Source organism: Geotrypetes seraphini, chromosome 19 (assembly GCF_902459505.1).
Source record: "Geotrypetes seraphini chromosome 19, aGeoSer1.1, whole genome shotgun sequence".
Taxonomy (NCBI): domain Eukaryota; kingdom Metazoa; phylum Chordata; class Amphibia; order Gymnophiona; family Dermophiidae; genus Geotrypetes; species Geotrypetes seraphini.
In genome coordinates, this window is record NC_047102.1 from 32,882,235 (window position 1) to 32,903,495 (window position 21,261).

Genomic DNA, 21,261 nt, shown 5'->3' on the forward strand with positions numbered 1-21,261 from the left:
CTGGTTGGTGGCCATTTACAACTGGTTAAAAGATTCTGAATATTGGCCGGACAGCCTTTATCTTTGGTCATCAACTTAGGTAGCTCTCTCTATCAATAAATACACACACATGCATAGTCTGTCTTTTTCATAGCTTTGTGTGACAAGTTATCTGTTTCCTGTATCAGTAACATGCCACAGAAAGTATAAGTGTGGTTGGTAGGTGATCTGTGAGGTGAGGACGTTTGTGAACTACAAATTGTGACTTGAGTTACCCTGTGAAAATAGTGAGCTGGTGCATCCTGCGTGCACAGTGCTAAGAACTGGAGCCTGAACTTACTGCATATGATTTCTTCACAGCAGCTGTCAGTGGGGCTGGTCTCGGTGAGAGCCTCGAAACCTTCCTCATCACAAGCGATCTCAACTGGTGTTTTACATTGGTGGGGCCCACAGATGATCCCACTTCCTCCTTCTAGACAGATGCAGTCCTGACAGTTCAACAGAAACTGCTCTCCAAACTATTAGCAAAAAACAAACAGCGATTCCTGTTGAAATAACATAAAATCCAAACTGCTTCCTGTAATGAAACATACGTAACATCTGACAGGACAGATATTACTGAGTTTAATAAATATAGAACTGATTTGTCTTCTATTTCTAGTCAAATATAGGAGTTTAGGCTTTCTGTTAAAAATTCACTAAATTTAGGCCTGCCTTTCATTTGCCTAGATTTAAGAGTCTAATGTCGGCGTCTAACCACCAGGATAAGATAGAAAAGGGGGCCAGATTCTGTTTAGGACGTCTACATTAGACACTGCTAGATGCCCTAATCGAGGATGCTTAGGACGCCTAAGTGAAGGTGCCTTCCAACGCCTAATGACACCTACCTGAAAAATAGGTGTGGTTAGGGGGCGGAAAATAAGCATTGCCAGGAGTCCAAATTAGGCTAAGTAACATTAACCTGTCCTAATATACTGGTGCTTACCTCTAGCATGCCTAGGCGCAAACGAGCGTAGGACGAACACAGAGGATCTCTAATCAGAAAATAATGGGTATACATTGAAGGAACTAGGGTTGGTTCTGGGCAGTCTAGTATGGTATGTGTCCCTTATGTGGACATTCAGTTGAGGACAGGCTGGGGAGGGCTTTGATGGCTGAAATGGTTAAGATGGGTTGGGGTCAGCTTTGATGGAAACTCCAGTAGATAGAACCTAAGCACACTACCGGGCAAGGCTCTGGGTCTCTGGCCCCGAAATATCTAAGAACAAGGACAATTTTAAAATAATGATTGGTTTTTATGGAGCATGTAGGGTTGGGCAGACTGGATGGACCATTCGGGTCTTTATCTGCCGTCATTTACTATGTTTACCAAGCAGTGCTTACCATTTATAGAATCTGTGGTGATGCTTTATATAGAAAAATAGGAATCTACGTCTCTTTATGCAATACTAGCATGAATAGTATAACGCATGCCTATATAGCTATACTGGGTCAGACCATATAGCACCATATCCTGTTTCCACAGTGACCAATCCAGGTTACAAGTACCTGGCAGAAATCCAAATAGCAACAACATTCCATGCTTCTGATCTAGGGCAAGCAGTGGCTTCCCCCATGACTGTCTCAATAGCATGCTATGGATTTTTCTTCCAGGAACTTCTCTAGATTTTTTTTTAACCCAGCTACACTAACTACTGTTACCACATCCTCTGGCAACGAGTTCCAGAGCTTCTCTATTCTTTTAGTGAAAAAATATGTCCCCCTCCCCTATTTGCTTAAAAAGAATTTTCACATAATTTAATTGTTGTGATCTCACACTTTGCCTGACTTTTTATCTGCATACAATAAAATTAGTGCTTTGACAGGGCTAAATGTCCCTACTGATATTTGTAAAGCTCTTGAGCAGATGACAATGTTTTATGATCTGTGCATGTAATTTCATTCTTCACCCAAACTCCACCTGTTCACATGCCCATCAATAAAGTATATGCCAATCATTTCAAGACATGTACTTTTGTATGGGCTAGGATTTTATGAGGTAATTTATGCATGTATGCTGCAATATCTGCATATAAATGAAACCTATTTTATACTGCATAAAGCAAGTCTAGCCATTAAGTATATTGGGTTTATAGGTAAGTAGTTTTGTTAATTGTTGTGTGTGTATTTTAATTGTTTATTGGGTATGTATATTTTGTAATCCACCTTGGATACAGGCGGGCTAGAAATGACAATAACCTAAACTAAGTACCCCTTTATAAAATTACTGCAGACATGCTGAGAATCTGCTAAGGACCATTTTCCCCACTCAAATTATGCTTCTGTTGCACCCACTTCTTATGTTCTAAATTTAGTGAAATTCTGAGTATAAATGATCAAAAGTACAGTTAGAGATCCTACCTTTCTTGGTATGTTATCTGGTCCAACACAACCTGAAAAACACAAAGCCATGTTATTCCCATACTGAAGACAAAAGCTGCATTGCTGTGCTACATTTCAAAATGACAGATGACTTTTGCAATTTATTTACCTATCCTAGGATCACTGGCTGTAGATACAGGTCTTTTTTGGATAGGATGCTAGCATACCAAGCAAGTAAACAACAGTCCTGGTTGGGCAATTATATTAGCGGAACCATGCAACCTTACAGCGCATTTCGAAAAGGGATTAAGACTGTACTATTTGATAAATTCATTTCTTAACTGAAGTTTTATTGTTAACAAGAGGGCACTCTCTAAAGTTGAAAGGGGATAGATTCCGTACAAACTTAAGGAAGTTCTTCTTCACCCAGAGAGTGGTAGAAAGCTGGAATGCTCTTCCAGAGGCTGTTATAGGGGAAACACCCTCCAAGGATTCAAGACAAAGTTAGACAAGTTTCTGCTGAACAAGAACGTGCACTGGTAGGGCTAGTCTCAGTTAGGGTGCTGGTCTTAGACCAGAGGGCCGCCGCCTGAGCGGACTGCTGGGCATGATGGACCACTGGTCTGACTCAGCAGTGGCAATTCTTATGTTCTTGTACTTCGCTGATTGTCCAGTTTCTCTTCTGTGTAAACCGCCTAGAAGTCGTTTGATTGTTGGCAGTATAGAAGAATAAAGTTATGTTATAGTTAAGTTTAAAGATCATGATGGGTGACCTCAAGTTTTATTTAAAATTCGATTAATCGCCTACCCTAAATTCTAGGCGATATACAATAATAAAAAAAGGGGGAGTACAAAAATTAAAACAAAGGCATACAGTATACAAACAAAGTATGTAGACACATGTGAGGTATCCTAACTAAGGCTGCACATTAATTGTGGTTAATAATTGCATGCATCTGACTCACCCATACATGTTTGTTCAGTCTGTCAATCCAGCAACTGCTCACTTCTCCCTTCCCTTGTCCCTGGATCCAATGCTGCTCGACCTATCTTTAAATGCCCTATAGAAGGGCTGCCTGTGGCCTGCACTGGGCCTTTTCCTCTGACCCGATGCTCCTTCTGAAAACAGGAAGTTGCATCAAAAGGGGCTCCAGGTTAGAGGGAAAGGTCTGGAAAAGGCCTCAAGCAGCCCTTCTGTAGGGCCAAAAACTGCATTTAAAGGTAGGCCAAGAAGTGGTGGGTCCAGAAGGAAGAGAAGGGAGAGGTAAGCAGTTGCGTTAAGGCCTGGAGAGGAATGGGAAGGGATGGCAGACATGTTGGGTCCTGGGTATGGGGGGGAGGGGGGAAAAGGAAGGGTAGGAAAAGGGAAAGCAGCCACATGGGGGGGGGGGAAATGGGAAGGAGAGAATTGGAGCTAGGGGGAAGGCTGATAAGGAAAGAGATGGATCTGGGGGCTGGGGGCTAGAGGGAAGGGAGATAGGGAGAGAGCCAGATGTGAGGGATGGAGATGAAGGAGACTGGGAATGAGTTGGACCTGGGGGCTGGAGAAAAGAGAGACAGGGAGAGAGATGGCTCTGGGGGCTGAGGAGAGGGAGATATGGAGAGAGAGAGATGGACCTGGGGGCTGGTGTGGAGGGAGATAAGAGAGAAAGTTGGACCTGGGGCTGGGGGGAAGAGAGAGAGAGAGAGAGAGTTGGAACCTGGGAGTGGGTAAGTAGGTAGAGAGGGGGTGGGGAAGAGTTGGAACTGGGGATGGGAGATAGGAAGATAAGGGGGGCTTGGAAGCCTGGCCCATTCCTTTGTGCTCAGGGACCCTCCAAAACTGCAAAACCTTTTCAATGGCTGGTGGGGTCATTGAAGAAATCTGCTGCCCAAGTTACCCCCTTCCTTCTCATACTGCTTCAGGATCAATGAAGTCAGCAGTATGCTTCTAGGCACTGACACTTGCACTCCCTAAGCATCCTCAGTTTGTTCATGAACTGAGCATTCTTGGTGAATACCTGCATTGGCAGCTGGAGACAAGAATGCAGCTATGGCAGTGAATTTCTTCAACCATAGGGTTTCGGCATCTCCACCAGCAAAGGTATGATACCTAATGTGGGGAGGAGGGAGAAGAAATCTATGCTCCCCTCATGGACTGCTGGCTATAATTATGCAACTAATTGTGATTAAACATTTTAATCAAAATGCAGCCCTACCCCTAACATGTCCTCTTCTCCCCCACATGCTACTAAGTATAACACTAAAGTATTTAAAAAACTAAAACTCTTTAAATACTAAGAATTAAACACTTGGATATTTAAATAATATAATAAAACTCACCACATATCTGCACACAAACATCGATTCCAGAGCCAAAAGGTATAGTTCCATCAGGGCAGAAGCAACCCTCCACCATATGGACGTTATTGAGTTTGACATCTGAACTCTCAGAACTGAGAAAAGAAACACGAGAGGTTGTTCTATTGATTCAGCCTGCACATTAGTCTATCTATCATGGTCTGTATGGCACTTTTCTTTGAAAATTGTGGGTCCTTTTTCTTAAGTAGCTGTAAAGAGTGGAGGAGTAACTTAGTGGTTATAGCAGTGGGTTTAGCATCTAGGGGAACCCATTTGAATCCCACTGCTGCTCCTTTGGATATTGGGCAAGTCACTTAATCATTCAATGCCTCAGGTACAACATTACATTGAAGGCCATGAGCCTTCTCATCTCAATCTAAGAAATAATTGGTTGTTCCTTATATACGATCTTTAGCCACCTTTTTGATATAGCTTTCAATCGTTAACCCTACTCCTCTGCCCTCCAACCCAGCCCACTGATTATCCATTCCCCTTAACTGTATTCATGACATCCTGTTTGTCTGTCTTGGCTGTTTAGATTGTAAGCTCTTTTGAGCAGGGACTGTTTTCATCTTCTTTGTGACTCTGTGCAGCACTGCGTGCGTCTGGTAGCACTATAGAAATAATTGTAGTAGTATTTAGTGTGTGGGTCCTCAATTACGGAATGCCCTCCCTGATGCTGTTTGTCAGATTTCTTCCTTTTCACTTTTTATAAATAGTTGAAGCCATATTTTCTTCAGAAAGCTTTTCAAAACCTTATCATTGTTATATCAATATTTATTTTAGAAAGGTAAGAATTTGTTTTTACTTTATTTAAGAATTGGTAAGGATGATAATACGAGTGATCTGTGTCAGTTTTGGATTGTCAGAGTCTGTGTTATTCTGTCATTTTCTAACCCACATAGACTTAGATATGCGGGATAAAATAAATAAAATACATTAGGTCATATCACTTAGCACTATTAACCATCAGTGTTTTGGTAAACCAGGCATATCTGGCTATACGTTTGAAAAATGACTATTTAACAAGCAATATTTTGCAGATTGCTTTTCCTTCTGGAAGCTGTGGTAGCCTAGTCTCTGCTAGCCATTCCATGTAGACAGGTCTTCACTAGACCTGTCCCCACAGGGAAGGGACGGGGACAGCAGCAGGAGAGAAAAGCAGAGCACAGAACAGGAGAGGGGAAGCCATGAATAGCGCTTCTAAAATAAACATATAATCTTATTTAAAAAAGAACATCTCTCTGAACCCAAGCGTTAGAGGTGCTGATGTTATAGATATACTGTAATATTATAACAGAATGCTTACTTTAAAAGACACGTAAATGCTATTTGAGCGTTATTTTAGAAAGAAACATCCAGCCTTTTTGAACATACTTGCATGTATTTGTTGGAATGTATAGCAGGAGCAGCTCTTTTTATAAAAATGAATGATATGACCCCGGAAGCTTCTATGTGGAGGTGGTGGTGATTTTGCAGCTTCCAAGTGTAAGTAGCTTTGATGACAGCTCTAGCATTGGGGCAGTTTAGAAAATGCCAGCCAGACTTCCTTTAGGTGGGAAAAGGGATCAAGAGGGGCTAGAGTAGGTTTTGATGGTAGCTGGGAAGAAGGGCCAGTGAAGGGCAGAGTTTTTTAAGGACTGAACCCTGAAAATGGCAAGGATGGATCAGGTGCAAGGTCTTGCATATCTCAGGGGAGGGGAAGACACTTTATAGCAGAACTTAGCAACTAAAATGTAATAATATACTGGATTGTTGGTCCAACATTGCCCTGATAATGAATGTGACTGTTGAGCAGGCAGGATGGACCACACAGGACTTTATCTGAAGTCATTTACTATGTTACTATAAATTTTACGGCTACTATTTATCATTTTTATAGTGCTGTGGATGGGCAGACTGGATAGGCCATTCGGCCTTTATCTGCCATCATATTTCTATGTTTCTATGTACACAATGCAGTATATTAAATGCATAAGAGATGATCCCTGCTCGACAGAGTTTACAATCTAATCAAAACAAGCAAACAGGAAAATAAGGGATTAGGGATTACAACAGACACGGGCACTTTACAAGTGAGGGGTTAGGAGTTAAAAGCAGCTTCAAAAAAGTGGGCTTTTATCCTAGATTAGAATACATAGTGACTCAAAAAGTCTATTTCAGATATATAGTGCAGCAAGAGAGAAGGGATGGAATCTGGAGTTGGCAGTGAGGAGAAGGGTACAGATAAGAGAGACTTACTCAATGAACCTCTTAATCCTACCCTTTGAAATCTCTACTTGGCGTAAATAAACAGCTTGCATTTACACAGATATGTGATTATACGTGTGTAAATGCTTCTATGTACACTTAGCTATGCTTCTGAGCAGGTGTAAATGTTCACACCTGGATTATATAAGTATGCATGTAAATTAGCCCATTTCATATGCCACACATATACTTGTGAACTCTGTCTACATTCTACCCAACCTCCACCATGCCTAGCGACAAAATGCACACCATCATGTCACTGAACATACTTATATACCAGTTGGAACTTTATAACAGGCTATTTGCGTGTGCGTATCGCCACATACTTGAGAAACTGACTTTATAAAATTATCCCTAAGATGTATCCGTGTGATGTCTGCAAGGAGTCAGCACAACAGCACTGTGATTCAATTAGACTTCTCATGGTGGGAATAGCAGACTACAGAAAAGCTGCCTCACATTCAAAGAATCATCTGCTTACCTCTCTTTGCATGTCAGCTCTTCAGCAGGACCGCAAGGTTTGTAGACTTTGTGTGATGCACAGGAAATTTCTAAAGGACAGCAAAACCCAATAAATGTAAAGGCACCATAACTTTTAAAGGCCTGTGCTTGCAAATGCAAACAGTGAAACCGAGAAGATGGAAAGAGTAATAGCAGCCAGATTTGTGGGATGATAAAGGGCTTCTTTTACAAAACTGGTAACTGAGGGTGGGCAGACTGGATGGGCCATTTGGCCTTTAACTGCTATCATGTTTCTCTGTTTCTATAACCATAAAGCCCTATGACATCACAATGCAGGTGTAAAGAGCCTTAGCCTAAAGGAAGAGGAGATGCAAATGTTAAGAGCCTCAGCCAATAGGGAGAGGAGGAGTTAGTGGATGCTGCCGAGGGGCAGACTGGATGGGCCATTTGGCCTTTAACTGCCATCATGTTTCTATGTTTTTAAGTTACTGATTAGCTGCGCACAGAATGCATAGAAGCCCATGGTAGTAGAGCTTTATAAAAGGAGTTCAATATGATTCAGCTCAACCCAGAAATCATTGCTCCCCATGAAAATACTAGTTTCTTCCTGATGTGACACAATTTAGTTGATATGCAATAAGTATTGGGAAATGGCTGCACTAGTGCTTGAGTTTGAAAATGTCAAGCTGACAGATAAATTTTGCCTCTGTACGTCAATATGCAGCCAAAATATGAAATGGACCAGAATATTCATGGGGTGGGACTAAAAGTTATCTGGAGAGTGACAATATTTGGCCACTCTATATACAGTAATTTATTCATATACTGTAAATGTGAAATCAGAAACAGGGAGTCTAAATATCAAAGGCTAACTTTTTCATATACTGTATCTTTGCCTATATTGAGAAGCTTAGGTATATTTGGATATCTTTCTGAATAGCTGCATGAAGATATAAGTTTTTTCTCTGTCTAGCAAGAGCAGGGCGAGATAGGTTTTAGGGGTTTTTTTGTTTTCATTTATTGTTTTATGTAACATGATTAGTAGGTTACTGTTGTGATTTGTTATTTGTATCTTTTACTCTGTGGATGTTTTTTTTGTACTCTGCAAAGAATTGCAGGATATGTGGAATATATATATGTTTAAATAAATAAATAAATTAAATAAATAACTTATTCACATATATTTATGCAGATACTGAGCAACTGAAAACTCACTATGGTGTACTTGCAGCATTCACCACAATATGTATTTCTACAGTAGCGTTCTATATAACTCATTTGACTGTCTGATGCATGCTACATATTGCTATATAGTGGCATAAATCGATTGTGACATGCAGCTGTATATCTTAATGCTGTCACTAACTTTGGTGATGTTGTTTTTTATGTGATTATATGTTTTTATTTGTTATTAAATATGTGTATATTTTAGAACCTGCCTACATTTATTTGAGCTACAAGATTTTAAATAAATAAAATAAATATTTAATGGTATTATACAGTTCTTACTATCTTCTATATATCGCATTAGGATAAAAACTTGTATTGTAACTATGGCAAATTTAACCTGGAAACTGTATATTAAGGATATTGGTATTAGACCCCTAGTATGTGTTGAGTTAAGATAAAAACTTATATCGACAAATTTGTACCTTGGCTATGGTAAATTGTAACCTGTTAACTGTGCAATAAACCCCCACGAATTCGCAGTTTGTGAATCGTGGGCTCAGTAATTCGCAGTATTTTCTGACTGCCTCTTCCTGGCACTAAAGTCATGGTTACACCAATCAAGAGCTGCTTTGACACGCTATCTGGCGTGTCAAAGCAGCTCCTGATTGGTGTAGCCTGACTTTAGTACCAGGAAGAGGCGGTCAGAAAAAACCACAAATGATTTTCAGCACCCGCCGGCCCCCCAGCTGCCCTCTCCTGCCTTTGATCAGCTCCTAAACTGCATTCGCGGTTTTTCAAAATTTGTGGGTGTAACTGGAACGGAACCCCCAAGAATTTCCGGGGAGTACTGTATATTATATACAGTATTTTAACTTGTAACCTGTTCTCAGCTCTTCGGGGACAACAGGATAGAAAATTAATTAACCCCCCCTTTTACAAAAGCATAGTGTGGTTTTTAGCACCAGCCACGGTGGTAACAGCTCCTATGCTCATAGGAATTCTATGAGCATCGGCGCCGTTATCGCCGTGGCTGGTGCTAAAAACCACATTACGCTTTTGGAAAAAAAGGTGGGGGGAGTAAATACATAAATAAACTCTACAAGCCATGCGTCTTCAGTTTGCATCTCCTGTGTTTTTTATTACTAGTCCCACTCTGGCATGTTCCTTACCACATGTTCCAAGTGTCTGCTGCCTCCAGTTAACACAGATGCCCTGCTCAGCACAAACTGAGGCATAGTTCAGTAAACTGGTGCATTCAATTTTGGAATTGGGGACATAGCAGCTGTCAAAGACGCAGGCCTGGTAAAAGTCCTCTGGCGGAGCAGCTTTATGACAAGCACTGAATGTCCTGTGAGAGGAAATAAAGAAAACATTAGTTTGGTTCTGAAAGTTCCAGCTTGGTGATGTTTGTCTAAATCAGAGTGCATATAGCTGAGGCAAGAGATCAGCTATATAAAATCAGTCAACTTATTTTAACAAAATAAACAAATATTGCTGAGTGGCAGCAGACCCAGAAAAATCAATCTTCTCTAAAGTGCTAATAGATAAAATTTTATATAGCTGATCTCTGGGGCATTATCTACATGATTCCTACATATACAGAGATAAAACTTGTTGAGACCTGAAAAATGACTTTTTCAGTTGTGGCACCGCAGCTTTGAAATTCAATTCCTGGAGAGTATTGATTACTGCAGGATTACGTAACTTTTAGAAAAGCAATTAAGGCTTGGATCTTTTCAGTAGCTTTCAATTGTTGATTTTATCTGATTCATTTTTATGTTTATGTTATAGATTTTTATATTTATGCATTTTAAATGGTATTTGATACATTTAATGATTATATGTGTGACTGAGTTTCTTTTTGAAGACCTAGTAATTTACAAGTATAGAAAAAACCATATTCAAGATGTTGGGCAAGGATTTCCACTACCAGTTTGTACCGATCGATCCAGAGGACGTTGACAAAAATGATAAGGGGTTTGAACCAAAAGAAGTATGAGAAGAGACTGTATCATATCTCCCTTGTCCCTCCTCTCCTCCAGAGTATACATATTTAGATCTTCCAGACGTTTAAATACTTGAAAGGTATTAATATGGAACCAAATCTTTTCCAGAGAAGGGAAAATGGTAAAACTAGAGGGCATAACTTGAGGTTGCAGGAAGGAGACTTAGGAATAATGTTAGGAAATTCTTTTTCACAAAGAGGGTGGTAAATGCCTGGAATGCCCTCCTGAGGAAAGTGGTGGAAAGGAAAAAGGCAATGGAATTCAAAAAGCATGGGATAAACATAGAGGATCTCTAATTAGAAAACGAAGGATGTAAATTAAAGAACTAAGGCCAGTACTGGACAGACTTGCACGGTCTGTGTCTCATATGTGATGAGGATAGGCTGGGGAGGACATCAATGGGAACTCCACTGAGTTGGAACATGAGGATGTTACTGGCCAGACTTTATGGTAGATAACCTGCAAACAGGATGGTTGAATAGGCTGGAGTGAGCTTGGATGGCAAGTTCAGCATTTGATATCTAGGACAATACCAATTAGACTTTACAGTTTATGACCCAGAAATATCAAAGAAGAGACAAGTTAATTTAATCATGTATTTTGGGGTATAACTAATGAGCAGACTGGATGGACTGTTCAGCTCTTTATCTGCTGTCATTTACTATGTTACTAAGTTTCCTTGATTGCCACTGCAGTTTTCATAGCCCTTACTTTTTCTTTAAATTTTGAGCCCAATTTAAAAAAAGCCGAGTGCCTAAATTTATGCCCCTAAGTATGCTTATAAATTTAGTCCTGTCATTAATTTGCCCAGATTTATGAGCCTCGTGTGTAGACAATGCTGTTAACTGGTTAAATGCACTTAACTGGCTTTGGGTTACCACATAAAGACAGGACTGACTTTTATAAGGTCCTCATATTTATGTGATTTTAAATTTTCAAAATAAACAGCACATACATGCATCAGGAAACAGAATTCAGTTGCCTCAAATAACTGACATCCAAAAAGGAAAAGAAAAAGCTTTTTTCCCCAGATAATTCTGAATCAAATTATTAACAAGAGAATTCCCTATAAGCCCACAATACAATGAGAGGAAATTTAAGGAAGAGAGGCATCAATAAAGCATAAATCAATATTAGAAAATAAATCAGTCATAGCCTATACAGTTGCATCTTCCCTTTTCAAACACCTAAGTGTCTATGTGATTAACATGGCTAGTTAAGATTTGAATCTTGGTGCTTAACTGGCCAAGTGCTGACTCTACTCCAGGAATACCCCTCAAAGTAGCCGGTTTTGAGTTTGGCACTAACCAGTTACTTTTAGCAGCAGTAACTGGTTAAGTGCTGCTGAAAATGACTGGTTAGCCCTGAACAGGTGATTTAACCAGCAAGGAGCCATTTCTGGCCAGTTAAATTGCATTGAATATCCATCCTTCAACATTTAGGTGCATAAATCCTTTAAATACTGGGTCCTTTGTTTCTCTTAGTAATCACCTAGAATTCAACATTCAAAATGGACAAATCTGCATAGTTGCAGTTCAACCCCCTCCCCAAACTCAGTTTGGCAATAATCAAAGCAAAAGACTTTTGCTTTGATTACTAGTGCAAATTATTTATTATTGTCTCTACAGTATAGTGAGTTGCTTGGTAAAAAATGATTTCTGTGATACACCATTAAGGTGATAGTCGTGGGGAAAACTACCCTATCAATTCAACATTTAGTAACCAGAAATAAGTTGATCCTCAAGAGCTAGTATTGAAATTTCACAGATTACTTGAGAGTTTGCCTTTATATCCCTCCATCAAAGCTCGCCCATCTGGAATCCATCACTTTAAGCATTTTTCTGAGCTGCTCTAGAATTCATTCCTTCTATCCCTACGAACTGAGCTTTCATTTTGCAAATTCAACTCAGGACTAAAAATTTACTTGTTCAATCAAGCATCTCCTTCCAATTGCCAAGCCTTAAGGATTTAATACCACCCCCTTTTAATAGCCAGAGATGGGATGAGAACTAGTTGGAACTTGTGTTATTATGATGTCTTACATTTATATATTGTCTTTTAAATGTAGTTTTTATTGCCATTATCTTTTTCTTTCCTGACCTTTATTTGAAGGAGTTCCTTTCCTTTCTACTTTAATGTTGTTAATTAATTTGTAATCTACTTTGCTATCTTGAGAGGAAAAGCAGACTATTAAATTTAATTAACTATAGCTATAAAATGATTCTCATGGTGCAGCCCCTCAAAAGAGCAGAAGAAGCAGACATTGTATCATTCTTTCTTGTTTTTCCGGAACCTTCTTCCTTCCCTTTGTTCTTGGGAACTTTAATAAGGTAGAAAAGTCATCAGCATTCCATCTTAACTCTTAGGTCTTTCAATTTCTCACTTTAAGCTACTCAAATGACCTCCAGCTATATTCCACTAGCTCTACTCAGTAGCATGGCCACAGCCTTGATCTTATGTTCCCTCCACCTGCTCACTCTCAAGCCTCTCCACTTCAGTTCCTCCCCTGATCCAACCACCCTAATAATTTTTATACTATACCTCCTCCGCTGCCTCCAACGACCACCACCAAATTTAGAAATCTCACTCTTTCCACCACAGTCTTATCTTTCTTCTCATCTACTATGTTATCCAAGTCTGACAGTTTCATCCTATGCCTGAACTCTTCTCTGCTTTGGACACTTCCACTCCTCCTATTAAACCTCAGCCTTTTCTAACCTCCAGAATCCTTTAGCTACATTAAGGTGCCCACCCTGCAGAATGCCTTTGACTTAAATCTCACAATCAGGCTGACTTCATGCATTTCAAATTCTTGCCGACCTTCTTCCAGCCTGCTATTGCACTTGCCAGATAAGAATATCATTTCCTCCTCTAACCTTGATTTTCTTATTGTTAAGTAACATTCCTTTCGTACTCCAACCAGTTTTATTACATGTATGAACCATGTTGCCAGGAGAAGCAGCATATTAAAAAATAAAAATCATAAACCATATACTGTGTCCATTTGACAAAAGCTCTTGCCTTCAACCCTCACCATCTGAACGCTCTCTTCAAGAGTGCCCTCACCTTCCCCTTACTTTCTGCGCAGACTATGGATGAGTACCTTCCATGACAAGGTTCCCTCTAGGAACAAACACTAATCACTAGGCCAGTGTATCGCAAACTTTGTGCCTCGGCACACTAGTGCGCCTCCTGAGATTTCAGGTGTGCTGTGACACACTGGGGAGGAGGAGAGGTGCTGACGCCGGTTGAATGCCGCCTGTAGGACATGCCTCTTGCTGTGAGCGGCACATCCTAGGCAATCAGTGGGTGCCAGCGCCTCATGTTCTCTCCGTACATCTTCCCTTCTGGCACACCCCACTGGTGGCTCAGGGATCATCTGAAGGGCCTTCACGCATGTGCTGACGTGGAAGTGATGATGTCACACATGTGTGTGATGTCATCACATCGACGTCCACTCACTTCCCAATGCCTCAAGTCACGGCCACTACGTTTAGTGTGCCGCAGCTCGACAAAGTTTGTGAGACAGTGCACTAGGCTAATCCTTAGACATGATGTCTACTCTCTTAAAAATGTGTATAATACCTGAAGCTGTCAGTCTGTTATCCCCTTTCTGTTTCACTTTCAGAAGAGAGGGAGGGAGACTGCAACCATTGGGGGACTAAGGAGGTGTCATGCTTTAAACCCTCCAGTAGACAGCTGCTCATTCATAACACCTTTCTGTAACCTGGATATTCCTGAGACAGGATCTTTTTAGACATGGACATTTCTTCCCCTTCGGTAATCACTGTAGAACAACCAGATTTCAGTCCTTCCCTAATCCTGCCCAAAACATGCCCAGAACATTCCCCCTTGGACATACTGTAATGTTGGGTGCCCCTAATTCTACCTTTGCAAAATTGAGATTTGGATGATCCAAGTACATAGACATCCATTTTGGTCTTTTGAGACATCATAATGAGTGTCATTGTCTGTTACATGTTTGTCTACAGCACTGCATATGTCTAATAGCATTATAGAAATGATAAATAGTGGTGGTTACAGAGTATGCACAATGCACATTGTTGACAATAAAGACTTTATTTCTGGTCCATGATATGAGTCTACTGACTTGCTAAACCTGACTAGCATGTGTAGGATACTTACGGTCCCTTGATGAGGTCACAGAGAGGAGAAGGTTTGCAGCTGGGTGGTGGTACCGTAACTCGTGGTGGCAATGTAGTAAGAGAAAGTGAAGGACACTGTGGTTTCGTGGGATCATTAACGATCCAGGAGTCTGCCATGATTTCACAATTCGATATAATTTTCCCAGTCTTTAGCATACAGTCATCTGTCTGGTTATTGGTGCAAGTCCCTGAAATGAAAAAGGAGGAGATTTCATAAAGTGCCTGAATCAATTGGCTTCTTATAAACTCCAGCTAACCTCAAATTTGTGAATTCTTACTTCTAAAACAGGCAAAAATATGTATCTAAAATGTAATAATTCTAGTAGCTACCCTTCAGACATTTCCAATTATACCAAAACCTTGGGATGTTATTACAACTTTACAAAGCTTGTATACATATTTCCAAATTCACCACATAGTAATAGTCATTTGATATTTATATTCGCATCTCTGATATTTATACAGTTTTCATCTCATTAATTATTTCCTTACCCTTCAGAGTATCTTTAAGTTTTGGGTTGTTTTTTTTTTTTTTCTTTTTAACTCTTGAATAACAACTTAAATTCAGCTTTGGCTACACCCTCAGCTTTTGTGGCATGATCATCTGTCCTGGAAAGTCTCCAGAGATGTGACTGAAGACTACGGCCCATGTTCAAAAGAGAACAGGCCTAATTGAGAACTGAATGACCTTACAAGCACAATGGTAATCTTCAGTACACGCATTGGTATGATATACTGATGCCAACTCTGGTGAATTGTCTATAAGAAGAATAGAAATGAAACATACTTACCACACTGTCCTTGAGTGTTGTTGCCAAAAAGGTTGTAGGGCAGTTTAATAGAAAATGCCATACCATTGAAAGAAATGTTTGCTTTGAGGGCTGCAATTTCTACCACAAAGTTAATACCAGACTGGTAGATCTTTACACCATATTTCTTGTATGGGGTAGCAATTTTATGGTTGTTCACAAATACCTGGCAAAATGAGAAACAGAGAAAGCTAAGTCAACTGATTTTCAAAGAGTACAGTGTACTAATTCTCTTGTTATAGCTCTAATGTCCTAAAATAATAGGACCTTCTTCAACCAATCAGAAGAAGAGGATTAAAAACAAGCAGAGGGAAAGAAAAATGTCTTCAAGATACTCATCAAAGCACCTTCTTCTCTACCATATTTGCTAGTTTATAGATTGCTATATTAGACACATTTTAATCTGGACTTTTTTACTATCTCTCAATCAATATATATCAATATATATATATTCTATAACAATGCACCTAACTTTTAGGAATGCCCACGACCCGCCCATGCTCTGCCCCTGGCCATGCCTTCGTTTGAGATCCATGTACTAGAATTTTGCATGCACCACTTTATAGAATATGCTTAGAAAGTTGTGCATGCAAATTCTACTTAATGCCAATTAATGATGATAATTGCTTGTTAGTGGCCAATTTTCAGCACTGATTGGCTTGTTAATCAATTAAACTGTGTGTGCAAATTGGGCATGCATCCAAATTTGTGTGTGTAACTTAATGCACCATATATAGAATCTGATCCATTTATACGTTTACTTGCTTTTTACTCCTGAGTGAAGGCCTGGGGAGAAGTTTGCACTTAGGGGCTGATTCTATAAAGGGCTCCCAAAGTTAGGTGCTTAACTTAATTGGAAAATACCCTTAATAGCCTCAATAATTGGGGGAAAAAAAGATAGGCGCCTATTGCAATGCTCTTAGTGGTGCCGGATGGTCTCGGGACTCAAGGATCTCCCGACAAACTCTCGGGACTCTCTGGACAAACTGCAGCTATACTCACTCGAAGAACGCAGAGAGAGGGGAGACATGATCGAGACATTCAAATATCTCACGGGCCGTATTGAGGTGGAAGAAGATATCTTCTTTCTCAAAGGTCCAATGGCAACAAGAGGGCATCCGTGGAAAATCAGGGGTGGGAAACTACACGGTGACACCAGGAAATATTTTTTCACCGAAAGAGTGGTTGATCGCTGGAATAATCTTCACTTCAAGTGATCGAGGCAAGCAGCGTGCCTGATTTTAAGATGAAATGGGATCGTCACATGGGATCTCTTCACAGTGAAAAGTAGGGGAGGGTCATTAGGGTGGGCAGACTGGATGGGCCGTGGCCCTTATCTGCCGTCTATTTCCATGTTTCTATAACACCTAAGTGGGTGTTTCTACGGGCAGAGCACTAAGTGCAATTCTCCAAAAACCTAGGTGCCTTTAAAACCCTTGCCTACATTTCAGGTGCCTACATTTTTACATAGGTGCTGCTAGCTGCAATTCTGTAAATGGCGCCAAAGTGTGATTGACACACGTCTAGTACCATTTTTCTAGGTCCCAGCCAATTTAGGCACCATTTATAGAATGTGGCCCTTAATGTGCATTCCTTTGAAAATTCAAATGTATTGGCATAATTTAACCCAGAAATACAGTGCCCTCCACTGTAAATGCAAATGCATTAGTGCTTTGTTCTCCTATGTGCACACTTTTACTTTGAAAATTTGGTAGAGTCCACAAAGCGATACCTAGGTATATACATTTTTACTTGTATGTGCATTTACAAAACTGCCCCCTTAATCTTTATTCAATGAGAGTATTACGAGGGGCTGCTAAAAAGAGAATGATGTGGAGCTATGAAACTTACAAGTTATTCCACACTCTCTTGACACTTTTCGTTTTAATGAGGCAAATGCATCTAGTAAATGGGCACAGGTATAGGGAAACCAAGCCATTGTGACATCACTGACGAGGTGGGCTCTTAGGCATTGGTAGAATGAGGCCTTATGATATCACAATACGATGGACTGCTGAAAAGTTCTCAGCCCAACCAAAAAGAGAATGATGCAGAGCAATGGATACGAGCACAGTTCTCCTACCTCTACTTTAATGGGCATCAGGTTTATAGCTTTTATTAGTATTTCCTGAGTTTCATGTTTCACAATAATTGTGCGTGGACAGGAGACTCTATCTCTTGCATCACAGTGGTAGTTATCAATGTAAACTCCAAAGTTGTCTACAGTTTTGACAATCTCTTCCACTAGAATGTAGGTGCAATTTCCTTGGTAACTATAGTACAACCCGTCAAAGGTCTTGTAGTGAGGGTCTCCCCAACCTGTGCAGTAGCCTGTAAAGACATCAGAAAACAAAGTTCATACTACAGAACAGCACAGAGTGAAACTGGAGGATTGTAGGAATGTTCATTCTGATTACAAATTGCAAGAATTAAGCTGATAGTCAAATCCCCTTCAAAGCAGGATGGGAGCTAGCTCTTTAAAAGTTCAAAACCATAACTGACACCTGCACTATATTACTGAAGCCAGGTGGACATCCTCCCAGCTTCTCCCATTTCTTCATCTGCACTGGGCAGAATGGGGAACAGTGGTAAAGTTGAAATGATGCACAGTCCTTTCCCTGTCCAGCTGCCATAAAACTATGTCAATAAACTTACAGTCACACTCCCAGTGCCAACAGCACATATCGTCGTCCATCACCGGTACCGGGGGTCGGCCATTAACACACTGTATCTTAGGTGGAGGAACACACACTATTGGAGTGACTATTACTGTGTTATTTTCAATACATGTTGCTTTTGTACAGTTGCACAGCATCCAGGTTTCATTGTGCTGCATGACAAAGAAAAACAGAGACAATTATAACAAAGTTTGATAAAAATTCAGTAGGACCAGTATTGAAAAACACTTGTGGGATCAATCAGTATCAGGTGCTGGTCACATTAGCTCCTTCATTTGAATTTTCTGTCAGGGACAATTAGGGTTACCATATTTGTGAAGACAACAAAGAAGATATGTGACCCCGCCCATATTCCACTTAAAGCCCTGACCAGACTTCACCCATTTCCTTGAGCCCCCTTCCCATCTTCTGTACCCTTTTAGTTTTTTTTTTCTCTCTCTCCTTTACTCCAACCCTCCTCCCTCTACGGGTGCTTCTCTCTCTCCTTCCAATCCCCCTCCCCCCCGCAGGTATCCCTCTCTCTCCTTTCAACCTGCTATTTCTGTCTCTCATAAAAGAAAACATTGATTAACATTTTGAAAGAATCGAACTTCTGATAACCAGCCAACATGGTTTCTGCAAGGGGATATTGTGCCTAACGAACTTATTGCACTTCTTCGAAGGAATTAACAAATGGATGGACAAAGGAGACCCCATAGACATCATATATCTAGATTTCCAAAAAGCCTTTGACAAGGTGCCCCATGAACGCCTACTCCGGAAACTGAAGAACCATGGGGTAGAAGGAGACGTACATAGATGGATCAGAAACTGGTTGGCGGGTAGGAAACAGAAGGTAGGAGTGAAGGGCCACTACTCGGATTGGAGGAGGATCACGAGTGGGGTCCCGCAGGGCTCGGTGCTAGGGCCGCTGCTATTTAATATATTCATAAATGATCTAGAAACAGGGACGAAGTGCGAAATAATAAAATTTGCAGACGACACCAAACTATTTAGTGGAGCTCTGCCTAAAGAGGACTGCGAAGAATTGCAAATGGACTTGAACAAACTAGGGGAATGGGCGAAGAGATGGCAGATGACGTTCAACATTGAGAAATGTAAAGTATTACATGTGGGAAACAGAAACCCGAGGTACAACTATACGATGGGAGGGATGTTATTAAATGAGAGTACCCAAGAAAGGGACTTGGGGGTAATGGTGGACATGACAATGAAGCCGACGGCACAGTGCGCAGTGGCCGCTAAGAAGGCAAACAGAATGCTAGGCATAATCAAGAAGGGTATTACAACCAGAACGAAAGAAATTATCCTGCCATTGTATCGGGCGATGGTGCATCCGCATCTGGAGTACTGCGTCCAATATTGGTCGCCGTACCTTAAGAAGGACATGGCGTTACTCGAGAGGGTTCAGAGGAGAGCGACGTGTCTGATAAAGGGGATGGAAAACCTTTCATACGCTGAGAGATTGGAGAAACTGGGTCTCTTTTCCCTGGAGAAGAGGAGACTTAGAGGGGATATGATAGAGACTTACAAGATCATGAAAGGCATAGAGAGAGTAGAGAGGGACAGATTCTTCAAACTTTTGAATAATAAAAGAACAAGAGGGCATTCAGAAAAGTTGAAAGGGGACAGATTCAAAAAGAATGCTAGGAAGTTCTTCTTTACCCAACATGTGGTGGATACCTGGAATGCGCTTCCAGAGAGCATAATAGGGCAGAGTACAGTACTGGGGTTCAAGAAAGGCTTGGACAATTTCCTGCTGGAAAAGGGGATAGAGGGGTATAGATAGATCATTACTGCACAGGTCCTGGACCTGTTGGGCCGCCTCGTGAGCGGACTGCTGGGCACGATGGACCTCAGGTCTGACCCAGCAGAGGCCTTACTTATGTTCAATTCAATATTTACATTATATCATATTATGCACAGATCTAATTTAGAGTAAGCATTTCATTTACCAACCTCTCGTGGTGGATCAAATTCACATATTGCTGGTTTCTTTGTTGGAGTTGGAGTTGGCGTTGTAGATGTTGTCGGTGCTGGTGTTGTTGATGTTTGGGTTGTCGTTGTAGATGTTGTCGGTGCTGGTGTTGTTGATGTTTGGGTTGTCGTTGTGGATGTTGTCGGTGCTGGTGTTGTTGATGTTTGGGTTGTCGTTGTAGATGTTGTCGGTGCTGGTGTTGTTGATGTTTGGGTTGTCGTTGTGGATGTTATTGGGGTTGGCATAATAGTTGTTGTGAAACACAACCAGTGGTTCGTGCTCATTGTACAATTAGCTTCACAAATCAGCTCAAAGCACAAAGATCCATTCAAGGAGGTGCCATTGTAGATAATTTCACCTGTATACAAATGACAGTCTTACAGAGAACTCAACACTACCATAGGTTGAACTTTGTTCAAGGAAAGCAATATATAAACATAACTGCATAAATACAAGATTAAATATGACAATACTTTGCATCAAAAACCAGTCTAGTTTATCTATCTTCTATCTATCTGGCCCCAAGTTCATTCCCTCATCCCAGGGCAAGTCAAGAGTTTCAGGGGTAACAGCAATGCCCAATCACCTCTTCCCCACCAGTCGTGAAATTCAAGATGCTACCATCTGACATGGAGGGTTGTGATTCGGCTGACATCACTGTAAATAATGGCACCAGTGGATCACAACCAAGTGGCCATTGCCCCTGAAGACCTCACTTTGCTCAGGAATGGAATAAAGGAGAGCTTGGGGGCAAGGATAACTTAATTTTATAGAGGTCAAGTGAGAGAGTAGGATATCAGACATAGGGAAGGGTTGAACATACTTTCCGGTTCACAGTCATTCGCGCGCGGGACAAAGCCGCACCGACATTTGAGCCCAGACAATTGGGCGCAAGACTCTAGCGCGTCACCGGAAAAGTTAATTTTAAGAGCTCCGATGGGAGGGATGAGGGGGGAACCCCCCTAGTTCACTTAATAGTGTTCGTGCTGCCGTTGGGGGGTGGGGTTTAGAAGGTTGGAACCCCCATTATAGAGGAAACTTAACTTTTTCCCAATTTTTTAG

The 21,261-nt window shown here is 40.9% G+C and overlaps 2 protein-coding genes across 4 annotated transcripts in view; both read right to left on the reverse strand.

Moving 5' to 3' along the window:
* The window catches only part of LOC117352133, a 1,164,809-nt gene that overhangs the window by 539,854 nt on the left and 603,694 nt on the right, over positions 1 to 21,261 (reverse strand). The gene's annotated exons all lie outside the window — the stretch shown is intronic.
* MUC2 (mucin 2, oligomeric mucus/gel-forming) overlaps positions 1 to 21,261 on the reverse strand; it is a 186,906-nt gene that overhangs the window by 20,219 nt on the left and 145,426 nt on the right. For all 3 annotated transcript variants that reach the window (XM_033928255.1, XM_033928256.1, XM_033928257.1), the window contains 10 exons: positions 20,181 to 20,557; positions 18,199 to 18,373; positions 17,627 to 17,874; positions 15,526 to 15,709; positions 14,715 to 14,922; positions 9,732 to 9,910; positions 7,412 to 7,481; positions 4,663 to 4,775; positions 2,380 to 2,411; positions 320 to 497 (listed from right to left, as the gene is read on the reverse strand). In XM_033928255.1, coding sequence (XP_033784146.1) covers positions 320 to 497; positions 2,380 to 2,411; positions 4,663 to 4,775; positions 7,412 to 7,481; positions 9,732 to 9,910; positions 14,715 to 14,922; positions 15,526 to 15,709; positions 17,627 to 17,874; positions 18,199 to 18,373; positions 20,181 to 20,557 — 1,764 coding nt within the window. The remainder of the gene's footprint in view (positions 1 to 319; positions 498 to 2,379; positions 2,412 to 4,662; positions 4,776 to 7,411; positions 7,482 to 9,731; positions 9,911 to 14,714; positions 14,923 to 15,525; positions 15,710 to 17,626; positions 17,875 to 18,198; positions 18,374 to 20,180; positions 20,558 to 21,261) is intronic.